Source organism: Pelophylax lessonae, assembly GCF_965119305.1.
Source record: "Pelophylax lessonae genome assembly, chromosome: 11".
Classification (NCBI taxonomy): Eukaryota; Metazoa; Chordata; class Amphibia; order Anura; family Ranidae; genus Pelophylax; species Pelophylax lessonae.
This window is the reverse complement of record NC_138778.1, coordinates 141,698,422-141,721,721: the sequence shown is the minus strand read 5'-3', so window position 1 is coordinate 141,721,721 and position 23,300 is coordinate 141,698,422. Positions and strand designations below refer to the sequence as shown.

At 43.0% G+C, this 23,300-nt stretch overlaps 1 protein-coding gene across 2 annotated transcripts in view; it reads right to left on the bottom strand.

Annotated features, from left to right (window-relative positions):
- Nucleotides 1-543: 543 nt before the first annotated feature.
- Nucleotides 544-23,300, bottom strand: part of OTOP2 (otopetrin 2) — a 163,122-nt gene continuing 140,365 nt past the window's right edge. Inside the window, exons 5-7 of one of the 2 annotated variants that reach the window (XM_082272393.1) lie at nucleotides 7,876-8,015; nucleotides 6,951-7,798; nucleotides 544-774 (exon numbers count right to left, since the gene is read on the bottom strand). In XM_082272393.1, the coding sequence (XP_082128519.1) occupies nucleotides 604-774; nucleotides 6,951-7,798; nucleotides 7,876-8,015 (1,159 nt within the window). In that variant the 3' untranslated portion in view covers nucleotides 544-603. The remainder of the gene's footprint in view (nucleotides 775-6,950; nucleotides 7,799-7,875; nucleotides 8,016-23,300) is intronic. The other variant, XM_082272392.1, reaches the window with a different exon arrangement.

Sequence of the window (23,300 nt, the reverse complement as noted above, 5' to 3'; positions counted from 1 at the left end):
AACACATGTATTTTGTACGACTGTTTCAAAACCAAATAAAAATGATTGGAAAAGAATTATGCTGAGACTTCATAATACACCAGACAGTGGGCACATGTTAGTTACAACAGGGTTTACATTGTGCAGTAAATGCTTAAGAACTGATAGTGATGCGCCAGTGTGCAGATCAAGTTTATAGAGATGTACATGTCTGCTTTATAAACGCAGAATAAATGAACCCTGTGGGTGTTCCTCATATAAAAAAAAAAAGAAATTTATTTATCCACTACATTTACAAAGTTATAAAGTTTAGGTGGAAAAGCTTGCTTCTGGCAACCAACCTTCATTTTTTATATTTGTCTCCATTTTGTTACCCAGACTTCACAGAAAAAAAAACACAACATAGTGGGTACTCTGACTTATCTATAAATACATTCAAATAAATATATTTAATAATTACAGATTGTAGGACATAGTGAGCTGAAATATTGTCTTGTCTTCAGTCTTGAGTTTCTTCATTGTTCCCCTTCAGATATTCCTATACTGTATGTTGCCTAAATTGTACAATCTGGGTGTAGTCCATGTCTTTTTTTTACTTGCAGTGTATTCTTAGTCTTTCATGAGTTAGGACATTCTAAATACCTCCAAAAGACTGGCAGCTCCATGCATGCGGTAGAAAATGCCAAAGGGAAGGCTAATATTGGTGATTATAGTCCACACTGTAGGTCCATAGAACTTCAACTCGAGATTGTTCTTTAATTGAGGGCGAGCACCAAAGGCTGGCATGAGCCAAAGCTGTGAATGGATTGATAGAAGACATAAAATTAGAATAATTATTCTGGAAAATGACATTTTATATACTGGAAAGACCAGAAGCATTTTAGAAGTAGCATAGTAGCAATTTATAGCATTAGGTAAAAGGGCGCTGTTTTTTTAGGTTTTGTACAAATCATTCTTGTTTTACTTATCCTAACCTGGCTTAGAATACTTGGAGTGAAAATAAGATTACAGAGGAAACTGGACTTCTGCTGATCAAGGAAAATAAATAAATGTGGCCAGTAATTATACAGGGACATTTTGCCTCTGTAACCTATAGTCTAAAGGCTTACAGTGCTTACTCATAGATCCAGTGCTGTTTGGGAATATGTTGGATTACTAGCAAAATCCACACTGTTGGTGACACTTGAGAGCAGGATTTGAAATGTCTACACTAAGGAGATATCAATGGGAAGCAGATTGATTATGTGGTTACCACTGTTGATTTGCATCACTTTGGACCTGGGTTTGACTCCTACCAAGAAATTATATGAATAATGCATCTGTGTTCTCTTTAAATTGCCTTTTGTTACTTTGGTTTTCTTTCCAGCTCAAAAATGTACAGTGACCTTAACTGGCTTTGACCCAAATTCTCCGTATTGTGTGTCTGTATGACTGTGATGGGAATGGTAGATTATAAACTGTGACGGGAGTCACTTTGGTTGGGGGGCCTGTGGAACTCAGTTTACCTTAGAGAGGTTGGGAAACCCCTGTCTCAGCTCCCCTAGGCTCATCTTATGTGTAAGTCACCCCGTGTCTATTCTTGTGTTAAAAGCCTATTTCTAAAATGAAGATTTTACAAGTGAGCTATACAAATATAGAAAATAGTGAGGGTGAAAATAGTAATTGAAATACAATTAGCCAAATTATGTTTTTCCTTCAAAGCCTATTTGGTCAATCATAGTCCACTGGCAGTCCCAACAAGTATAACACTTTATACAGTATCTCACAAAAGTGAGTACACCCCTCACATTTTTGAAAATATTTATTATATCTTTTCATGTGACAACATTGAAAAAATGACACTTTGCTACAATGTAAAGTAGTGAGTGTACAGCTTGTATAACAGTGTAAATTTGCTGTCCTCTCAAAATAACTCAACACACAGCCATTAATGTCTAAACCACTGGCAACAAAAGTGAGTACACCCCTAAGTGACAATGTTCAAATTGGGCCCATTTAGCCATTTTCCCTCCCTGGTGTCATGTGACTCATTAGTGTTACAAGATCTCAGGTGTGAATGGGGAGCAGGTGTGTTATCGCTCTCACTCTCTCTTACTGGTCACTGGAAGTTCAACATGGCACCTCATGGCAAAGAACTCTCTGAGGATCTGAAAAAAAGAATTGTTGCTCTACATAAAGATGGCCTAGGCTATAAAAAGATTTTCAAGACCTTGAAACTGAGCTACAGCACAGTGACCAAGACCATACAGTGGTTTAACAGGACAGGTTCCACTCAGAACAGGCCTCGCTATAGTCAACCAAAGGAGTTGAGTGCACGTGCTCAGCGTCATATCCAGAGGTTGTCTTTGGGAAATAGACGTATGAGTGCTGCCAGCATTGCTGCAGAGGTTGAAGGGGTTGGGGGGTCAGCCTGTCAGTGCTCAGACCATACGCCGCACACTGCATCAACTTGGTCTGCATGGCTGTCGTCCCAGAAGGAAGCCTCTTCTAAAGATGATGCACAAGAAAGCCCACAAACAGTTTGGTGAAGACAAGCAGACTAAGGACATGGATTACTGGAACCATGTCCTGTGATCTGATGAGACCAAGATAAACTCAGGTGGTTCAGATGGTGTCAAGCGTGTGCGGCAACCAGGTGAGGAGTACAAAGAAAGGTGTGTCTTGCCTACAGTCAAGCATGGTGGTGTGAGTGTCATGGTCTGGGGCTGCATGAGTGCTCCCGGCACTGGGGAGCTACAGTTCATTGAGGGAACCATGAAAGCCATGTCCTGTCACATACTGAAGCAAAGCATGATCCCCCCCTTCAGAGACTGGGCCACAGGGCAGTAATCCTACATGAAAACGACCCCAAACACACCTCCAAGATGACCACTGCCTTGCTAAAAAAGCTGAGAGTAAAGGTGATGGACTGTCCAAGCATGTCTCCAGACCTAAACCCTATTGAGCATCTGTGGGGCATCCTCAAATGGAAGTTGGAAGAGCGTAAGGTCTCTAACATCAACCAGCTCCTGTGATGTCGTCTTGGAGGACTCCAGTGGCAAATTGTGAAGCTCTGGTGAACTCAATGCCCTAGAGGGCTAAGGCAATGCTGGAAAATAACGGTAGCCACACAAAATATTGACACTTTGGGCCCAATTTGAACATTTTCAATTAGGGGTGTTTTGTTTTGTTGCCAGCGGTTTAGATAATAATGGCTGTGTGTTGAGTTATTTTGAGGGGACACCATATTTACACTGTCATGCAAGCTGTGCACTCACTACTTTACATTGTAGCAAAGTGTCATTTCTTCAGTGTTATCACATGAAAAGATATAATAAAATATTTACAAAAATGTGAGGGGTGTACTCACTTTTGTGAGATACTGTTTTTGTTAAAAGTGATGGGCTCAGGTGTGTTTGGGATCCTAATCCCAACTCACCTGCCCAATCCTGCCAGGAAGCCAACACTGCACACCGCTAATCACAGGCAGTGATACATTTGCCGATCTGCAGTTACACAGACCAGGAAATGTCTCACTGTCTGTGTTTAATGGTGTGCAGTGTTGGCTTCCTGGCGGGATTTGGCAGGCGGACTGGAACAAGGATCCCAAACACGTCTGAGCCCATCTCTACTTGTTAACATCATCTACATTCACCGGCCACTTTATTAGGTACACCTGTTCAATTTCTTGGTAACGCAAAATGCTAATCAGCCAATAACAAGGCAGCAACTCAATGCATTTAGGCATCTAGATGTGGTGAAGACAACCGAGCATCAGAATGGGAAAGAAAGGGGATTTAAGTGACCTTGAATGTGAAATGGTTGTTGGTGTCAGACGGGCTTCTCTGAGTATTTCAAAAACTGCTGATCTACTGGGATTTTCACACACAACCATCTCTAGGATTTACAGAGAATGGTCTGAAAAAGAGAAAATATCCTGTGAGCGGCAGTTGTGTGGAGGAAAATGCCTTGTTGATGTCAGAGGTCAGAGGAGAATGAGCAGACTGATTTGAGATGATAGAAAGGCAACAGTAAATCAAACAACCACTCGTCACAACCAAGGTATGCAGAATACCATCTCTGAAAGCACAACATATCGAATCTTGGAGCAGATGGGCTACAGCAGTAGAAGACTACATCAGGTGCCATTCCTGTCAGCTAAGAACATAAAACAGAGGCTACAATTCGCACAGGTTCACCAAAATTGGAGAATAGAAGATAGGAAAAACGTTGCCTGATCCGATGAGCCTCAATTTTAGCTGTGGCATTCAGATGGTAGGGTCAGAATTTGGCATAAACAACATGAAAGCATGGATCCATCCTGCCTTGTATCAACAGTTCAGGCTGGTGGTGTAATAGTGTGGGGGACATTTGCTTGGCACACTTTGGGCCCCTTAGGACCAATTGAGCATCTTTTAAACACCACGGCCTACCTGAGTATTGTTGCTGACCATGTCCATCCCTTTATGACTACAGTGTACCCATCTTCTGATGGCTCCTTCCAGCAGGATAATGCACCATGTCACAAAGCTCATATCTTCTCACTACTGGTTTCTTGAACATAAAAAGGAGTTCACTTTACTCCAATGGGCTACACAGTCACCAGATCTCAATCAAATAGTGCACCTTTGGGATGTGGTGAAACGGGACATTTGCACCTTGTTGAATCTATGCCACGAAGAATTAAGGCAGTTCTGCAGGCAAAAGGGGGTCCAACCAGGTACTAGCAAGGTGTACCTAATAAAGGTGGCTGGTGAGTGTAGTTATTTATGTGTATGTTCTGAATGGTGTAGTGAAGGATTAGGCCCTCAATTTTGTTTTTGATCTCTAGATAGATTTTTACATCTTCTAACTGTCAAGGAGGTGTGGGGACTTCCGTTCTGGTGATAACTGACTAATTCTGCTAAATATGTAGATACAGTTGTGTTCAAAATTATTCAACCCCCAATGCTGTAAAGAGTTTTAGGGAATTTAGTGTACATTTGTAATTGTATTCAGAATGAAATCCTACAAGGACTTCTTAAAGAACCATATGCAACTAAAATGACATCAATTGGTTTTGTAATACAGTAGTAAATGTTTCTTTTGTGAATTCTTCATTGACACAATTATTCAACCCCTTAAAGACTACCACTCTGAAGAACAGAGGTTCATTGAAGTGTTTTCAATCAGGTATTGAAAACAACTGTGGATGTCAGGGAGCAGCAATAAAGCTTAATAAGCACCAATTAGGCAGCTTTAAAATGACTGTGATACTCAGCTCCTTCTAGACATTTACTGGTGTGGTTACAAACATGGTGAAGTCAAGAGAATGGTCCAGGAAGACAAGAGAAGAGGTGATTACTCTTCACAGGAAGGGCAATGGCTATAAGAAGATTGCAAAGATGTTAAACATACCAAGAGACACCATAGGAAGCATCATTCGCAAATTCAAGGCAAAGGGCACTGTTGAAACGCTACCTGGTCGTGGCAGAAAGAAGATGCTGACTTCGACTGCTGTGCGCTACCTGAAGCGTAGAGTGGAGAAAAGTCCCCGTGTGACTGCTGAGGAACTGAGAAAAGATTTGTCAGATGTGGGTACTGAAGTTTCTGCTCAGACAATACGGCGCACACTGCGTAATGAAGGCCTCCATGCCAGAACTCCCAGGCGCACCCCCTTGCTGTCTCCAAAGAATAAGAAGAGTCGACTGCAGTATGCCAAAAGTCACAAACGTGGACAAACCACAGAAGTTTTGGGATAGTGTTCTGTGGACTGATGAAACAAAATTAGAACTGTTTGGGCCCATGGATCAACGCTATGTTTGGAGGAGGAAGAACAAGGCCTATGAAGAAAAGAACACCTTGCCTACTGTGAAGCATGGCGGGGGGTCAATCATGCTTTGGGGCTGTTTTGCTTATGCAGGTACAGGGAAGCTTCAGAGTGTGCAAGGTACCATGAATTCTCTTCAGTACCAGGAGATATTGGATGACAATGTGATGCAGTCCGTCACAAACCTGAGGCTTGGGAGACGTTGGACCTTTCAACAGGACAATGATCCCAAGCATACCTCCAAGTCCACTAGAGCATGGTTGCAGATTAAAGGCTGGAACATTTTGGAGTGTCCATCACAGTCACCAGACTTCAATCCGATTGTGAACCTCTGGTGGGACTTAAAGAAAGCAGTTGCAGTGCACAAGCCTAAGAATGTGACTGAACTGGAGGCTTTTGCCCATGACGAATGGGCGAAGATACCCGTAGATCGCTGCAAGACACTTGTGTCAAGCTATGCTTCACGTTTAAAAGCTGTTATAACTGTAAAAGGATGTTGTACTAAGTACTAAGATTGAATGTCACTTGGGGGTTGAATAAAACTGATAATGATGTGAGAACAGAAAAGACATTTGTGGTTATTTCATTATAAATGTTATGTTATATTTGTCTGACCTACACGTGCCTCTTTGATTTAATTGTAAGCAGGATGACTGAATGATCAAAATCAATGTCAAACTGGCCAAAACAATCAATTTCAGTGGGAGTTGAATAATTTTGAACACAACTGTATTTCTTGTTATTTCCTAGGACAGTGATGGCGAACCTTGGCACCCCAGATGTTTTGGAACTACATTTCCCACTATGCTTACCTACACTGCAGAGTGCATAAGCATCATGGGAAATGTAGTTCCAAAACATCTGGGGTGCCAAGGTTCGCCATCACTGTCCTAGGACATATATGGGTTAGGAAATGAAGGAAAATCTCCCCAATGGGTAGAAACAGACAGCAAAAAAATACACTGACTGAACTGACTTCTTCACTCTATCCAAGACTGAAACGTTTTGGCTATTACATACACTTTAAAGCAAAGATGTAGACTAAACATTTCCAGAAGTTTAGAAAGGAGCATACATGCATCATATCAGATACCACTCTTCCAAATGGTTGTCACTTTACCAGTAATGGCATAAATGTTTTAAGTTACAAAAATGTAAAAAGTTAAAATATATCAGCACTTACTATAACATTGCATAGCAGCAGAAAAAGTGATATCTCCTGAATAAGTCTTCTTTTTAAATTCCATGGGTGATTTTCTGCAGTGTGCATTGTATTCTCAGTATTGTGTGTTACAGGTAACGTGGATTCCTGAGATACTCCATCAGGTAGTGTAGGAGCTATTGCTTCATTTGCGTAAATAAGTTCTTTTGGTAGCTCCTCAGTCTCATCTATGAATGGCTCTCGGTGAAGTCCTTCAATAATAAAGGTATTCTGTAGTGTAAGTTGTACAATCATAAGGAGGGAGTAAAAAAGATTCAAAACATTGAGCAGCTCCCCTGGAGAGGTAGCCACCATCGCTACAATAGAATAGTAAGATATACAATACTGGCCCAATGCTGCACCAAGGAGCAAAGCAACATCTAAAGTACGTGTTGGGTTTTTATGACCATCTATGTGTCTTTTGTCAAATCTGTATATAATTGACCCAGCGAGTGAGCCCATGGACATAAGGCTGAGGACCACAATGTTAAATGAATAGAACATAATATGAGCCCTGTAGCTTTTATCTGCTAGGTTTACTTTAACCTTGTATGTAACAAGAGCCACAATTCCACCAAGAACGACTATGCATCCTGTGATAAGGCCCACAAAAATACTATGAAAGCAAAAGCAAGGGCTAAGACGGCGGCGGTGGCAAGGCATGGTGTCATCCATCTGACGTCCTACGTTCTTCCACATAACATATGTCATGGCTGAAGCAAACAAGCTGTACTCTATGTTGAATGGATAAAGATAGTAGTATCCTGTCTGAAAGATGTGGCACAAATGATTACTGCAGCGGCAGGTATGGCCATGTGCTCCACCAGCATCTACAAAAGAATAACAAGGCAGTTAAAGGATGGAAATAGTTTCTGCAGTTAGTTTCCCCATTATAGTCACTTCATACCTTTTTGTTCATGGTATCCATTTGTACTGGTCAACACCTTTAAGTCATCCTCCAAGTCTCGAGTCTGGTGAACAGACTCATCTGTTACTGCAGCCATCCAGATACTGAGGTTAGTTATAAGTACCAACATAAGACCATATCTGTAGTAAAGAATTTTTAACATACCACATTAGTTCACTAATATCTTAATCAAAATCATCATAACTTGTATCACTGCTATTATAATCAAAATTAATCCAGAATCTCTAGAAAGAGACGAGGGTAAAATGGTGACCACACCAGTGCAGACTTTTCTCCTTATAAATTACATACAGTATCTCACACTTTCGTAAATTTTTTATTCTATCTTTTCATGTGACAACACTGAAGAAATGACACTTTGCTACAATGTAAAGTAGTGAGTGTACAGCTTGTATAACAGTGTAAATTTCCTGTCCCCTCAAAATTACTCAACACACAGCCATTAATGTCTAAATGGCTGGTAACAAAAATGAGTACACCCCTAAGTGACAATGTCCAAATTGGACCCAATTAGCCATTTTCCCTCCCCAGTGTCAGGTGACTCATTAGTATTACAAGGTCTCAGGTGTGAATGGGGAGCAGGTGTGTTAAATTTGGTGTTATCGCTCTCACTCTCTCATACTGGTCACTGGAAGTTCAACATGGCACCTCATGGCAAAGAACTCTCTGAAGATCTGAAAAAAAGAATTGCTCTACATAAATATGGCCTAGGCTATAAGAGGATTGCCAAGACCCTGAAACTGAGCTGCAGCACGGTGGCCAAGACCATACAGCGGTTTAACAGGGTAGGTTCCACTCAGAACAGAAGTTGAGTGCACATGCTCAGCGTCATATCCAGAGGTTGTCTTTGGAAAATAGATGTATGAGTGCTGCCAACATTGCTGCAGAGGTTGAAGGGGTGGGGGTCAGCCTGTCAGTGCACAGACCATACATCGCACACTGCATCTAATTGGTCTGTGTGGCTGTCGTTCTAGAAGGAAGCCTCTTCTAAAGATGATGCACAAGAAAGCCCACAAAACAGTTTGGTGAAGACAAGCAGACTAAGGACATGGATTACTGGAACCATGTCTTATGGTCTGATGAGACCAAGATAAACTTATTTGGTTCAGATGATGTCAAGCATGTGTGGTGGCAACCAGGCGAGGAGTACAAAGACAAGTGTGTCTTGCCTACAGTCAAGCATGTTGGTGAGAGTGTCATGGTCTGGGGCTGCGTGAGTGCTGCCAGCACTGGGGAGCTACAGTTCATTGAGGGAACCATGAAAGCCATGTCCTGTGACATACTGAAGCAAAGCATGATCCCCTCCCTTCAGAGACTTGTATAACAGTGTCAATTTGCTGTCCCTCAAAATAACTCAACACACAGCCATTAATGTCTAAACCGCTGGCAACAAAAGTGAGTACACTCCTAAGTGAAAATGTCCAAATTGGACCCAATTAGCCATTCCCCCCCCCCCAGTGTCATGTGACTCGTTAGTGTTACAAGGTCTCAGGTGTGAATGAGGAGCAGGTGTGTTAAATTTGGTGTTATCGCTCTCACTCTCTAATACTGGTCACTGGAAGTTCAACATGGCACCTCATGGCAAAGAAGTCTCTGAGAATCTAAAAAAAAGAATTGTTGCTCTACATAAAGATGGCCTAGGCTATGAGAAGATTGCCAAGACCCTGAAACTGAGCTGCAGCACGGTGGTGGCCAAAACCATACAGCGGTTTAACAGGATAGGTTCCACTCAGAACAGGCCTTGCCATGGTTGACCAAAGAAGTTGACTGCACATGCTCAGCGTCATATCCAGAGGTTGTCTTTTGGGAAATAGATGTATGAGTGCTGCCAGCATTGCTGCAGAGGTTGAAGGGGTGGGGTCAGCCTGTCAGTGCTTAGACCACACGCCGCACACTGCATCAAATTGGTCTGCATGGCTGTCATCCCAGAAGGAAGCCTCTTCTAAATATGATAAACATGAAAGCCCACAGTTTGGTGAAGACAAGCAGACTAAGGACATGGATTACTGGAGCCATGTCCTGTGGTCTGATGAGATCAAGATAACTTATTTGGTTCAGATGGTGTCAAGGCTGTGTGGCGGCAACCAGGTGAGGAGTACAAAGACAAGTGTGTCTTGCCTACAGTCAAGCATGGTGGTGGGAGTGTCATGGTCTGGGGCTGCATGAGTGCTGCCGGCACTGGGGAGCTACAGTTCATTGAGGGAACCATGAATGCCAACATGTACTGTGACATACTGAAGCAGAGCATGATCCCCTACCTTCAGAGACTGGGCCTCAGGCAGTATTCTTACATAACGACCCCAAACACACCTCCAAGACGACCACTGCTTTGCTAAAGAAGCTGAGTTTAAAGGTGGACTGGCCAAGCATGTCTCCACCTGACCTAAACCCTATTGAGCATCTGTGGGGCATCCTTAAACAGAGGTGGAGGAGAGCAAGGTCTCTAACATCAACCAACTCCATGATGTCATCATGGAGGAGTGGAAGAGGACTCCAGTGGCAATCTGGTGAACTCCATGCCCAAGAGGGTTAAGGCACTACTGGAAAATAATGGTGGTCAAACAAAATACTGACACTTTGGGCCCGATTTGGACATTTTCACTTAGGGGTGTGTTCACTTTTGTTGCCAGCAGTTTAGACATTAATGGCTGTGTGTTGAGTTATTTTGAGGGGACAGCAAATTTACACTGTTACACTTTGCTACAATGAGTGTACAGCTTGTATAATTTCTTCAGTGTTGTCACATGAAAAAATATAATAAAATATTTACAAAAATGTGAGGGGTGTACTCACTTTTGTGAGATACTGTAGTTACAGTTAGTTAGTTTGAAAATAGACACAAGTCCTTCTAGCTCAACCAATGAAAAAAAATAAAAACACAACCATACAATCCCATATACACAATCCTATACCCACAGTTGATCCAGAGGAAGGCGAAACTCCTCAGCAAAGCATGATCCAATTTGCTACAGCAGGGGGAAAAAATTCCTTCCTGATCCCCCGAGAGGCAAACAGATATTCCCTGGATCAACTTTACCTATAAATATTAGTACCCAGTTATATTATGTACACCTAGGAAAGAATCCAGGCCTTTTTTAAAGCAATCTACTGAGCTGGGCAGAACTTCTTCTGGAGGGAGTCTATTCCACAGTCTCACAGCTCTTACTGTGATGAAACCTTTCCATTTTTGGAGATGAAATCTCTTTTCCTCTAGATGTAAAGAGTGCCCCCTTGTCCTCTGTGTTGACCTTAAAGTTAATAACTCAACATCAAGTTTACTATATGGACCCCTTATGGATTTATACATGTTGATCATATCCCCCCTTATCTCCTCTTCTCAAGAGAGAATAAATCCAGTTCCTCTAATCTTTCCTCATCGCTGAGCTCCTCCATGCCTCTTATCAGTTTGGTTGTCCTTTGCACTTTCTCCAGTTCCCCGATCCTTTTTTGAGAACTGGGTCCAAAACCAAACTGCATATTCCAGATGAGGTTTTACTAATCTCTCTCTCTGGAGTCCATGCCTCTCTTAATACAAGACCGCTGACCACCAGTGATATGTTACTTTTCCTGCATTTGAACCCGATATATGGGAAATAAACTATTTGAATCTTAATACTACTACACTATTTGGAGCCTTCTTTCTCCTTTTCCTACCACATTTGGTCGTTTACCCCGGAGCCTAAAGGAGCCGTTACCAGCCCATAGGACCACAAAGCGGAAACCTATTCAGCCCAGGGGGCTATTAAGCTTGAAGGGTTCTAATGCCATATGGCATATAGGACCTACTAGATCCGGTAAGTGATCCAATCTATTCACACACACGTGGCAAGGAATCGATGATACGGCCAATCACGCCTGAGCACTTGCACCTTCGAATTTTGAAGACTCACTTTCACTGAGGACTTTACTAATATTTGAGCACTACAGTCACCGTTTACTCTGGACTATTCAAAACTTATTCATATTTTAATACTGTTGATTGTATTCATTTTTTATCATTTTTATATCTATCAATTTTTTTATATATCATTCACCAAGTCACTTATGCACATTATGGCACTTATTTCATTATTTATTGGGAGTTTTTGATGATTCATATTTATATTTGTTTACTTGATATTTTTAACTTATATTTATAACACCTTTTATTTGATTGATTATTTATACATACCACAGAGATTAGCATGGATATTGCTATCCAATAGTGATTTATTAGCAAGCGCTGTATTTGGCCTTTCCATAAGACCATTCATTTTTTCAATATACTCTTTATTCTACAGCAGCTGCTTATTCATTTATTTATTTATTTTTTAGGCACATAGGTTATTTGCATACATATTTTCCATAATAGTTCCTTGGTGCGTGGAATATACTTTGTATATTTTTTACACAATGTATTTAATCAACGCTTATTTTTTATTTTTTTTGCTAAAAATGAAAAAAGACCAAACATTTTGAAAAAAAATATATATTTTCGTAGTTTTTGTCAGAAAATTTTGTAAATAAGTTACATTTTCTCCTTCACTGATGTGCGCTGATGAGCACTGATGAGGAGGCACTGATAGGTAGTACTGATGTACACTGTGATGATGTGGCACTGGTGGGCACTCATGAAGCGGCACTTATGGGGAGGCACTAATATGCAGCACTGATGGGCAGTGATAGGTGCCACTGATGGGCGGCACTGTCGGGCACTGGTAGGGAGCCCTGATGGGCACTGATATTTGGCACTTATGGGAAATGATAGGTGGCACTGATGGGCAGGCACTGATGGGCACTGAAAGGTGGCACTGATTGGCATCACCGATGGGCACAGATGATTAGTGCCCTGATTACCTTTACACATCTCCCCTGTGAGGAGATGCCGCTGATTGGTTCTCCTCCCCTCACACTCAGTCAGTGTGAGGAGAGGAGAGCTAATAATCGGCATCTCTTTGTTTACATGTGATCGGGTGTCATTGGACACACCCGATTACACGGGTAAAGAGCCACGGCACGTGATCATGCCTAAACTGGGCACCATCATATGATGTCGCCCCAGAACATGAGCCGTGGCTAAAACACTTATGGTACATTTTAGGAGACGACAAAACTGAACACGAGCCCAACTGGCCATCCTAAAGTGGAGTTCCAGTCATTTTTGTGTTTTTTTTTTAAAAGTCAGCAGCTACAAAAAGTGTATCTGCTGATTTTAATTACCCACACACTCACCTGTCTCAGGATCCAGCAATGTGGCCGCCTGAACCCTCGCTTCTCTCCCTTTCCTCCCCCTGGCACCGGCATTACAAGTCTGGTCACTCGGCTGTGACAGCTTGTGGCTTCACAGCCGGGAGTACACTGTGCATGCGTGAGTCACACTGCGCCTCCTTAATGGTCGGCCAATCTTCTGGGACCCGTGATGTGTCCCAGAAGATTGCTGGGAGGGAGGGGGAGAGGGGTACCGAGCGGCAGGGCATTACGTGAGTAGCGCTGGACAAGCAGGATAAATGATGCTAGATGCTTGATATATGTTTTTATATTGTGAGTAGCACTCTAAGGGATTGGGGTTTGTTTTGTGGCAAATAAATGTTACGAGTTATGCTCTTGTGCTTTACTTTCATGTCTATACCGGCGTGAGCATAATTATACATGTATGTGGACACGGAGAGATCTTGATTTGATGTGCAGCTGGTGTAAAGCTTCGTGGGAAGATATAACTACTAAGTGGTTGATCCAAATACTAACATATTTCTGGTGAGTGTCCATTTTCACTGGGTCGGCAGGCTGCAATTGGTGCTGGTGTGGAATTCATAAGGCTGTTTCTTGTCATAGAGGATGCAGCACATGCTGCATCCTCTATCTGCTACCTGCTGTGTAAGGGAAGGACAAGAAACAGCCTTGTGAATTCCACACCAGCACCAATTGCATGCATCCTCTTACCAAGCAAAAAGCCCCAAAATTAGAGATGGTCCTATAGGAGCATGCTGACAGTAATCAGCCATACCCAGCCTTGGAACCAGATGGCATATCACAAAAGCAGACCCTGTGATGGGAGTTCCCAGTAACCTGACAAACTGAGGTGGAGAAGGTTGTCCAGCTATCTGTTAGTGTCATATTGTACAACTGAGTGATTGGGCATTTTGCATGTTTCAAGGAGAATGGGCATAAGAACAATATCAAATTTGATATCTTTCAAATCAGGATTTCAAACAATTCAATTATACATTGGTTGTTGGATTTCAAAACAAGTTAATCTGGAAGTTTTAATACATTGAGAAAACTGTGGGAGGATTACTGAAATATCAAACGCTTCACAGTACTCCTATCTCCCATCCTTCAGCTCTTTTGAATGGGTGAGGACTGCCTCAATGGAACCCTCTAGATCAGGGGTCTTCAAACTATGGCCCCCCATTTGTTCAGGAACTACAATTCCCATCATGCCTGTGAATGTCAGAGTTTTACAATGCCTCATGGAACGTGTAGTTCTGCAACAGCTGGAGGGCCGTAGTTTGAGGATCCCTGGCCTAGTGAATTTGAATTAAAATATACGGAGGTCCGGTCAGTAAAATTTTCTCCAAGCAGAGGTTTGAATCTCAGGTTTGTGCTATGACTCAGATCCTTCACATCACATCACAGCCCTCCTGTACATCAGTCCCCCTTTACAGCAATTTTCACATTTTTCACCTTTACATCACAGTCCCCTTCATGTCACAGTCCCTCCCTTTACATCAGTTTCCTTTTCACATCAAAGCCCTCCCCCCCTTTACATCACAGCCCCCCTTAACATCAGTGCCTCCTTCACATCACAGCCCCCCTTAACATCAGTGCCTCCTTCACATCACAGCCCCCCTTAACATCCCTGCCCCCTTCACATCACAGCCCCCCTTAACATCAGTGCCTCCTTCACATCACAGCTTCCCTTAACATCAGTGCCTCATTCACATCACAGCTTCCCTTAACATCAGTGCCTCATTCACATCACAGCTTCCCTTAACATCAGTGCCTCCTTCACATCACAGCTTCCCTTAACATCAGTGCCTCCTTCACATCACAGCTTCCCTTAACATCAGTGCCTCCTTCACATCACAGCTTCCCTTAACATCAGTGCCTCCTTCACATCACAGCTTCCCTTAACATCAGTGCCTCATTCACATCACAGCTTCCCTTAACATCCGTGCCCCTTCACATAACAGCCCCCCTTAACATCAGTGCCTCCTTCACATCACAGCCCCCCTTAACATCAGCACCTCCTTCACATCACAGCCCCCCTTAACATCAGTACCTCCTTCACATCACAGCTTCCCTTAACATCAGTGCCTCCTTCACATCACAGCTTCCCTTAACATCAGTGCCTCCTTCACATCACAGCTTCCCTTAACATCCGTGCCCCTTCACATCACAGCCCCCCTTAACATCAGTGCCTCCTTCACATCACAGCCCCCCTTAACATCAGTACCTTCTTCACATCACAGCCCCCCTTAACATCAGTACCTCCTTCACATCACAGCTTCCCTTAACATCAGTGCCTCCTTCACATCACAGCTTCCCTTAACATCAGTGCCTCATTCACATCACAGCTTCCCTTAACATCAGTGCCTCCTTCACATCACAGCTTCCCTTAACATCAGTGCCTCCTTCACATCACAGCTTCCCTTAACATCAGTGCCTCGTTCACATCACAGCTTCCCTTAACATCAGTGCCTCATTCACATCACAGCTTCCCTTAACATCCGTGCCCCTTCACATCACAGCTTCCCTTAACATCAGTGCCTCCTTCACATCACAGCTTCCCTTAACATCAGTGCCTCATTCACATCACAGCTTCCCTTAACATCAGTGCCTCCTTCACATCACAGCTTCCCTTAACATCAGTGCCTCCTTCACATCACAGCTTCCCTTAACATCAGTGCCTCCTTCACATCACAGCTTCCCTTAACATCAGTGCCTCCTTCACATCACAGCTCCCCTTAACATCAGTGCCCCTTCACATCACAGCTTCCCTTAACATCAGTGCCCCTTCACATCACAGCCCCCTTTAACATCCGTGCCCCTTAACATCACAGCCCCCATTACATCACAGACCCCTCCCCCTTTTACAGCAATGTTTTTGGGCTCCCATCACACTACAGCCCCCCTTTACATCAGTGTCCTCAGTCACCCCTTCACACCACAGTCCCCTCACTTCCTTCACATCACAGACTCCCTACACATTAGTGTCCTAAATTCTCCCTTCATATCACATTCTCCCTTTCACATTGCATCATCCACCTTACATTATATTCCCCCTTCACATCACAGCCCCCCCCCCCCCCCATATCAGTGTCCTACCTAAAGCCTAGTACCCACACACACAATCAGAAAATTGTACAAAAAATACCGCTTCTGAAGCGATTTTTTGTTTTAAGCAGTACAGTTTTCATCCAAAAATACAATACAAAACATTACACCACTTCCAAATTTTTATTCTGTTGTACGAGAATTTTTGTAACTCTAGTAACCTCGTCATTTTTTATATGGAAACTAGAATGCAAAAAAAAAGCTGGGAGAGCTGATAAGACTCCCTAAGGCTATGTTCACATGTGAGCGTAGCGTATTACGGGCAGAATCACCACGATTCTGCCCGCGATCCGGAAATCATTGCAAATCGCGGGATGCCTGTGCGATGCCTGTGATTTGCAATGGCACCCAAAACGCTGTGCGATGTTGCCGCGATTTCCGCCTGCCGAATCGCGGTAACATCGCGCTAACAAAGTTGCAGGACGCATGACACCCAAAAAAAGGTACAAGAGCTTCTTTGGGGCGTCACGCATCCCGCGATTTTGTTTGCTCAGTGTTACCGCGATTCGGCAGGCGGAAATCGTGGCAAAATCGCACAGCGTTTTGGGTGCCATTGCAAATCACGGGCATCGCACAGGCATCCCGCGATTTGCAATGATTTCCGGATCGCTGGCAGAATTGCTCTGATTCTGCCCGTGATCCGCTACGCCCACATGTGAACGTAGCCTAAAATACAGGAAGAGAGCACAGGACAGGTCTGAACTTGTGACATGATCAACAGGTATTTATTTGTTTTTTTTTGCTTTTATCAAAACGTATTTACAAAACATATTCACTTGCTGACCGGCCGCTGTGTATATACTGCGGCAAAGTGGCGCTATTGCGTGAAACTACCTGTACGTTGTTTCGTTTAATAGCCACTAGATGGTGCCATCGTACTGCCGGAGGTGCCATTGCACCATGATGTGCTAGCAGGGATGTCAATTAACGGGCCACCCGCGATCATCCTGGGAGAAGCAGAACCACAATCTGCCTATGTAAACATGGCAGATCAGATCGCCGTTCTGCAAGGGAACAAGATGGATATCTTGTGTTCCTGCTAAGGAGAACCAGGATCTTTGTCTTACCCCAATCTGTGCAACCCCCCCCCCCCTCACAGTTAGCAAGCACCTCATAGGGACACATTTAACCCTGCTGCAATGTCACAGTTTGCTAAAAATCACTGATTACTAGTAAAACAAAAAAAACGAAACCAATACAAATTCCTTAAAAATATTACATTGTCTGTAGACGCTATAACTTTTGCGGAAACCAATCAATATACACTTATTGGGATTTTTTTTTACCAAAATATGTAGCAGAATAAGAATACCCGTTGGCCTAAATTGATGAAAAAATTTGATTTTTTACATTTTTTTATTTCCTGCTTTATAGCAAAAAGTAAAACATATTGTTTTTTGCTCTATTTGTGGGGGGGGGGGGGGGGGGAGAGAGATCAATTTTATTTGGGTACAGTAATTGTCAGGTAAAGTAACGCAGTGCCGAATCGCAAAAAATGGCCGGGTCACCAGGGGGTGAAACCTGAAGTGGTTAACAAAATGCTTTCAATGTTACATTTAACAGACCAAGGGAACAAATGCACTCAGTTTGCCTAGAACTTTTAGACAGTTGTCACAAAAAAGTGCTTGAACAAGGAGTTTCATGGTGGGATCCCCAGGCATTAATATAACTAACGCTGCACATTTATGAAGATTGAAAACAACTTTAGTAACTAGGTTAACATGTTAAAGCCTTATGTGTAACCTTAATAATTTAAGGTTATCATAATTATACAGGATTTTTATAGTGCCAACAGTTTGCTTGGTGCTTACAAAATGATGGATGACAGTACAGTTACAATAAGATTCAATACACGAGGAATCAGAGGGCCTTGCTCATTCTAATATAAAGTGTTACTAAACCCACAACAGTGTGTATATGCAGTAAAGCATGCTTGTTATATTCACTATGGAACCTAAGGGGTTAATCCTGCACATTGTGTGAAAAAGCTGTTTGATTCTGTCTTCTCTGACCCTCCCCTTCTTCCACAGTCCCCAATCCATCTGCTGATAGTACCGAGCCTTTAGGGGCACTCTGCACACGCTCAGTTTGGTGTGTTTTGCAAAAGACTTTATTTTTTTCTTGGGAGGGTGCATGTGATCAGCACAGAGCCAATCAGCACTGTCCAGACAGAGGGTCAGGGATCCTGTAGCCTCATAGGACAGTCAGAGTAGAATGAAAACTCCTCCCACAAGCTTTAACCAGACACTGATAGAAGTCATAAGACTGCTACAGTGGATATAAAAAGTCTACACACCCCTGATAAAATGTAAGATTTCTGTGACATAAAAAAAAAAAATGAGACAAAGATAAATCATTTTAGAACTTTTTCACCCTTTAACATGACCTATAAACTGTACAACTCAATTGAAAAACTGAAATCTTTTTTGGGGGGGGGAGGGGGGGGTAAAAATAAAATAAAATAATGTGGTTGCATAAGTGTGCACACCCTCTTATAACTGGGGATTTAGCTGTGTTCAAAATTAAGCAATCGTATTCAAACTCTTGTTAAATAGGAGTCAGTACACGCCTGCCATTGTTTAACCACTTTACCACTAGAGCATTTTGCTGTCTTACGTCTGGGCCACTTTTTGTGATTCGGCGCTGTGCGACTTTAAATGACAATTGCGCGGTCGTGCGACGCCATACCCAAACGAAATTGACGTCCTTTTTTTCCCACAAACAGAGCTTTCTTTTGGTGGTATTTGATCACCTGTGTGATTTTTATTTTTTGTGCTATAAACAAAAAAAGAGCGTTTATTTTGAAAAAATAACAATATTTTTCACATTTTTTTATATGAAATTCCCCCCAAAAAAGATGTAAAAACCAATTTTTTTTTAAATTTTTGGCCAATTTGTTTTCTGCTACCCATGTTTGGTAAAAAAAATCGCAATAAGCGTATTTTGATTGGTTTGCGCAAAAGTTATTGCGTTTACTAACAAAGGGAAAGATTTATGTCATTTTTGGTGGTTTTTTTTTTAACGAGTAATGGCGGCGATCTGCGATTTTTTTGCGGGACTGCGACATTGCGGCGGACAGATCGGACCCTTGACTGACATTTTTGACACTTTTGGGGGTACCAGTGACATTTCTACAGTAATCAGTGCTATATATATGCACTGTTACTGTAAAAATGACACTGGCAGGGAAGGGGTTAATTTTATTGGAGAGGGAGGGGTTAATGTATGCCTGGTGCTTACTGACGTGTGTGGGGGGAGGTGACTGAGTGAGTCATGGACAGATCGGATGTCCAGCTATGCTGAACACTCCGATCTGTCACTCCCTGTCACTGAGGAGATCCGCCCGCTTGTGTTTACACAGGCGGGCGGATCTCCACACTAGACCCCCGACGATCGGGGCAGAGCAGCGGCGATCGCCGCTGCTCCTCCCCTGGCCCGACTCCTGCTGTGAATGAAAACAGCGGGAGCGTGCCTCCGGCGGCGCGCGAGCGCCGCCTACAGGGGAGGAGTCTGGCGACGTAGGTCTACGTCGTCAGACGGGAACGAGCCACTTTGCCGCAGTACTATTACAGTACTTAGCGGTAAAGTGGTTAAAGTGCCTCTTATTAACCTCAAATAAAGTTCAGCTGTTCTAGTAGGTCTTTCCTGACATTTTCTTAGTCACATCCTACAGCAAAATCCATGGTCCGCAGAGATCTTCCAAAGCATCAGAGGGATCTCATTGTTAAAATGTATCAGTCAGGAGAATGGTACAGAAAAATTTCCAAGGCATTAGATATACCATGGAACACAGTGAAGACCGTCATCATTAAGTGAAGAAAATATGGCACAACAGTGATATTACCAAGAACTGGACGTCCCCCCAAAATTAATGAAAAGACGAGAAGAAAACTGGTCAGGGAGGCTGCCAGGAGGCCTACAGCAACAATAAAGGAGCGGTAGGAATATCTGGCAAGTACTGGCTGAGTGGTACATGTGACAACAGTCTCCCGTATTCTTCATATGTCTGGGCTATGGGGTAGAGTGGCAAGACAGAAGCCTTTCCTTATGAAGAAAAACATCCAAGCCCAGCTAAATTCTGCAAAAACAAATCTGAAGTCTCCCAAAAGCATGTGGGAAAATGTGTTGGCCTTAATTCCAAAAGATATGTTTGGCGCAAAAACAACACTGCACATCACCAAAAAAACACCATACCCACAGTGAAGCATGGTGGTGGCAACATCATGCTTTGGGGCTGTTTTTCTTCAGCTTGAACAGATGCCTTAGTCAAGGTAGAGGGAATTATGAACAGTTCCAAATACCAGTCAATATTGGCACAAAACCTCCAGGCTTCTGCTAGAAAGCTGAACATGAACAGGAACTTCCATCTTTCAGCATGACAACTACCCAAAGCATACAGCCAAATCATCAAAGGAATGGCTTCACCAGAAGAAGATTAAAGTTTTGAAATGGCCCAGCCAGAGTCCAGACCTAAATCCGATTGAAAATCTGTGAGGTGAGCTGAAGAGTGCTGTGCACAGGCGATGCCCTTGCAATCGGACAGATTTGGAGTGTTTTTGCAAAGAAGAGTGGGCAAATATTGCCATGTCAAGATGTGCCATGCTTATAGACTTCTACCCAAAAAGAGTTAGGTTAGTTTAACCACTTCTGGACCGGAATGTTTTACCCCCTTTATGACCAGGCCATTTTTTGCGATTCGGCACTGCGTTACTTTACCGGACACATGCGCGGTCGTGCAATGCTGTACCCAAATAAAATTGATGTCCTTTTTTTCCCACAAACAGAGCTTTCTTTTGGTGGTATTTGATCACCTGTGCGATTTTTACTTTTTGCAATAAAAAAAAAAAAAAAGCGACAATTCTGAGAAGAAAAAAAAAAATTTTTCACATTCTGCTATAAACATTTCCAAAAAAAAAAAAAAAATTAAAAATCTATTTTTTCATCCTTTTAGGCCAATTGTTTTCTGCTACATATTTTTGGAGAAAAAAAAATTGCAATAAGCGTATTTTGATTGGTTTGCGCAAAAGTTATCCTGTCTACTAACTACGGGAAAGATTTATGTCATTTTTTTTTTTTTACACTAGTAATGGCGGCAATTTGCGATTTTAAGTGGGACTGCAATATTGTGGCGGACAGATCGGACCCCTGACTTTTGGGGGTACCAGTGACATTACTACATTAATCAGTGCTAAAAAGCGTAGGCGAGTGTTTTCTAACTGTATGGGGGAGGGACTTGTGAAATGATCATAGAGACCTGTGATTCTGTATAAAAGTGTAGCACTACTCCCATGGGAGCTGCTGGTTACGGGTTCCCCTGGGTTACCATTAGTAACAGCATGACAATTAGGCATTTTCCAAGTGGTATAGCTCAGTCAGAAAAAATCTAGTAGCTTTGGTTTTTATGTTTTATTTGGAACTTGGATAGGAGATGGGAATGAGTGGGATACTCCAACTTTATACACTATGTACAATATGCTGGGACGACTGGAAAATGCTGAGTAACGCTAGTCACGGCTAGGCCCCTTTTTCAGTTTGTCACTGGCTGTGACGCAGAACTTAAAGAGGAAGTAAACTCTCCTCTGACACTTTTACCTATAGATAAGCCTATGATAAGGCTTACCTATAGGTACTGTAAATATTTCCTAAACATGTACCGTTTAGGAGATATTTACCTTTAATGCAGCCAGTGACATCACTGACGCATGCGTTCTGAAGGAACGGCCGCTGGTGCCCCGTGCCATGACTGTCGGCTCCCGCACGCGTGTGCGGGAGTGACGTCACCGCGGCTCCGGTCAATCAGATGGCCGGATGCCGCGATCCCGGAAGACGGGCGACTGGACATGTCACCCCTCATACAGGTGAGTGAGCGGCACGGCGGGGGCTCGTTCTAAGGTAAGTATTTCATAATGAGCTAGTATGCGATGCACACTAGCTCATTATGTGTTTCTCTTTCAGCTTGTAAAAAAAAAAAAATTAACTGAGTTTACAACCTCTTTAATGAATTCCCTGAAGTAATCTGTACTCTGAGGTAAATTGTACTGTACTGCTGAACAAATTCAGGGCCCTTCCTGGCAACCCCTTTGTTCCTAATCTTCAGGGTCAACTACACGGCACCCCCTTTACTGATAAACCTCCTGTGTGAGCTGGCTCCTTGATCCCCTGACTTCTCTGGAGTGGTCCCCTCTCCTAGGCAGACCCTTAGGCAGATCTCCTGGTACGTACGATACTGGGACTTTGCTCCCACCAAAAGACCCCCTGCCTCATGTGCTCTCCGTTTTTATCACCAATCCCATGATGCACCTCTCCAGGTGCCAACCCACTGGGATAGTTACAAAAGCTTGTGTATCATTGGCCAGGTTTCCTCCACTGTCCAACAGGCCTCCCCATTGGCCACAGTGGGGACACTCCCTCAGACCAGATGAATATACACTGAGCACAGAGAGCAGGCCTAACTAAAGATCAGGCTCCCCTAATAAGCAGCAGGAACATTAGATGCTTTTACCTAGCACCTGTCTAGGGGGGTGCTACAGAAGGATCACAGGCGCTCTGTGATCATTTCAGAGAGAACAACAGTCTGCTGTGTTTCCAACTGCTGACCGTCCTTCTCTCTCAGCAGGCAGCAATCACAGGTGTCCGGTGGAAATCAGTGCTGCCGGTCCCATGGATCCGCATCCCTGCTGCCTAGTGGCGGGCGGGAGCGGGCTCCCAGGAGCCAGCCTGCCGCAGTATATATGCTACGGCAAGTGGTTAAGGGTGTGCACACTTATGCAACCATATTATTTTCGTTTTTTATTTATACTTCCCTCCACCTAAAAGATTTCAGTTTGTTGTTCAACTGAGTTGTACAGTTTATTGGTCACATTAAAGGTGGAAAAAGTTCTTAAATGATTTATCTCATTTTTTTTTACATCACAGAAACCTGACATTTTACCAGGGGTGTGTAGACTTTATATATACACTGTATATACTGCTGATGAGAAAGAGTATTTAGCAGTTTATATTTACTAAAACAATTGCATGTTCTGTGGGAGAGCAGATATAGTGTATGCAAGGTCCTGGGTTTAGTAGCAGTGGTAGGAATGTACTAT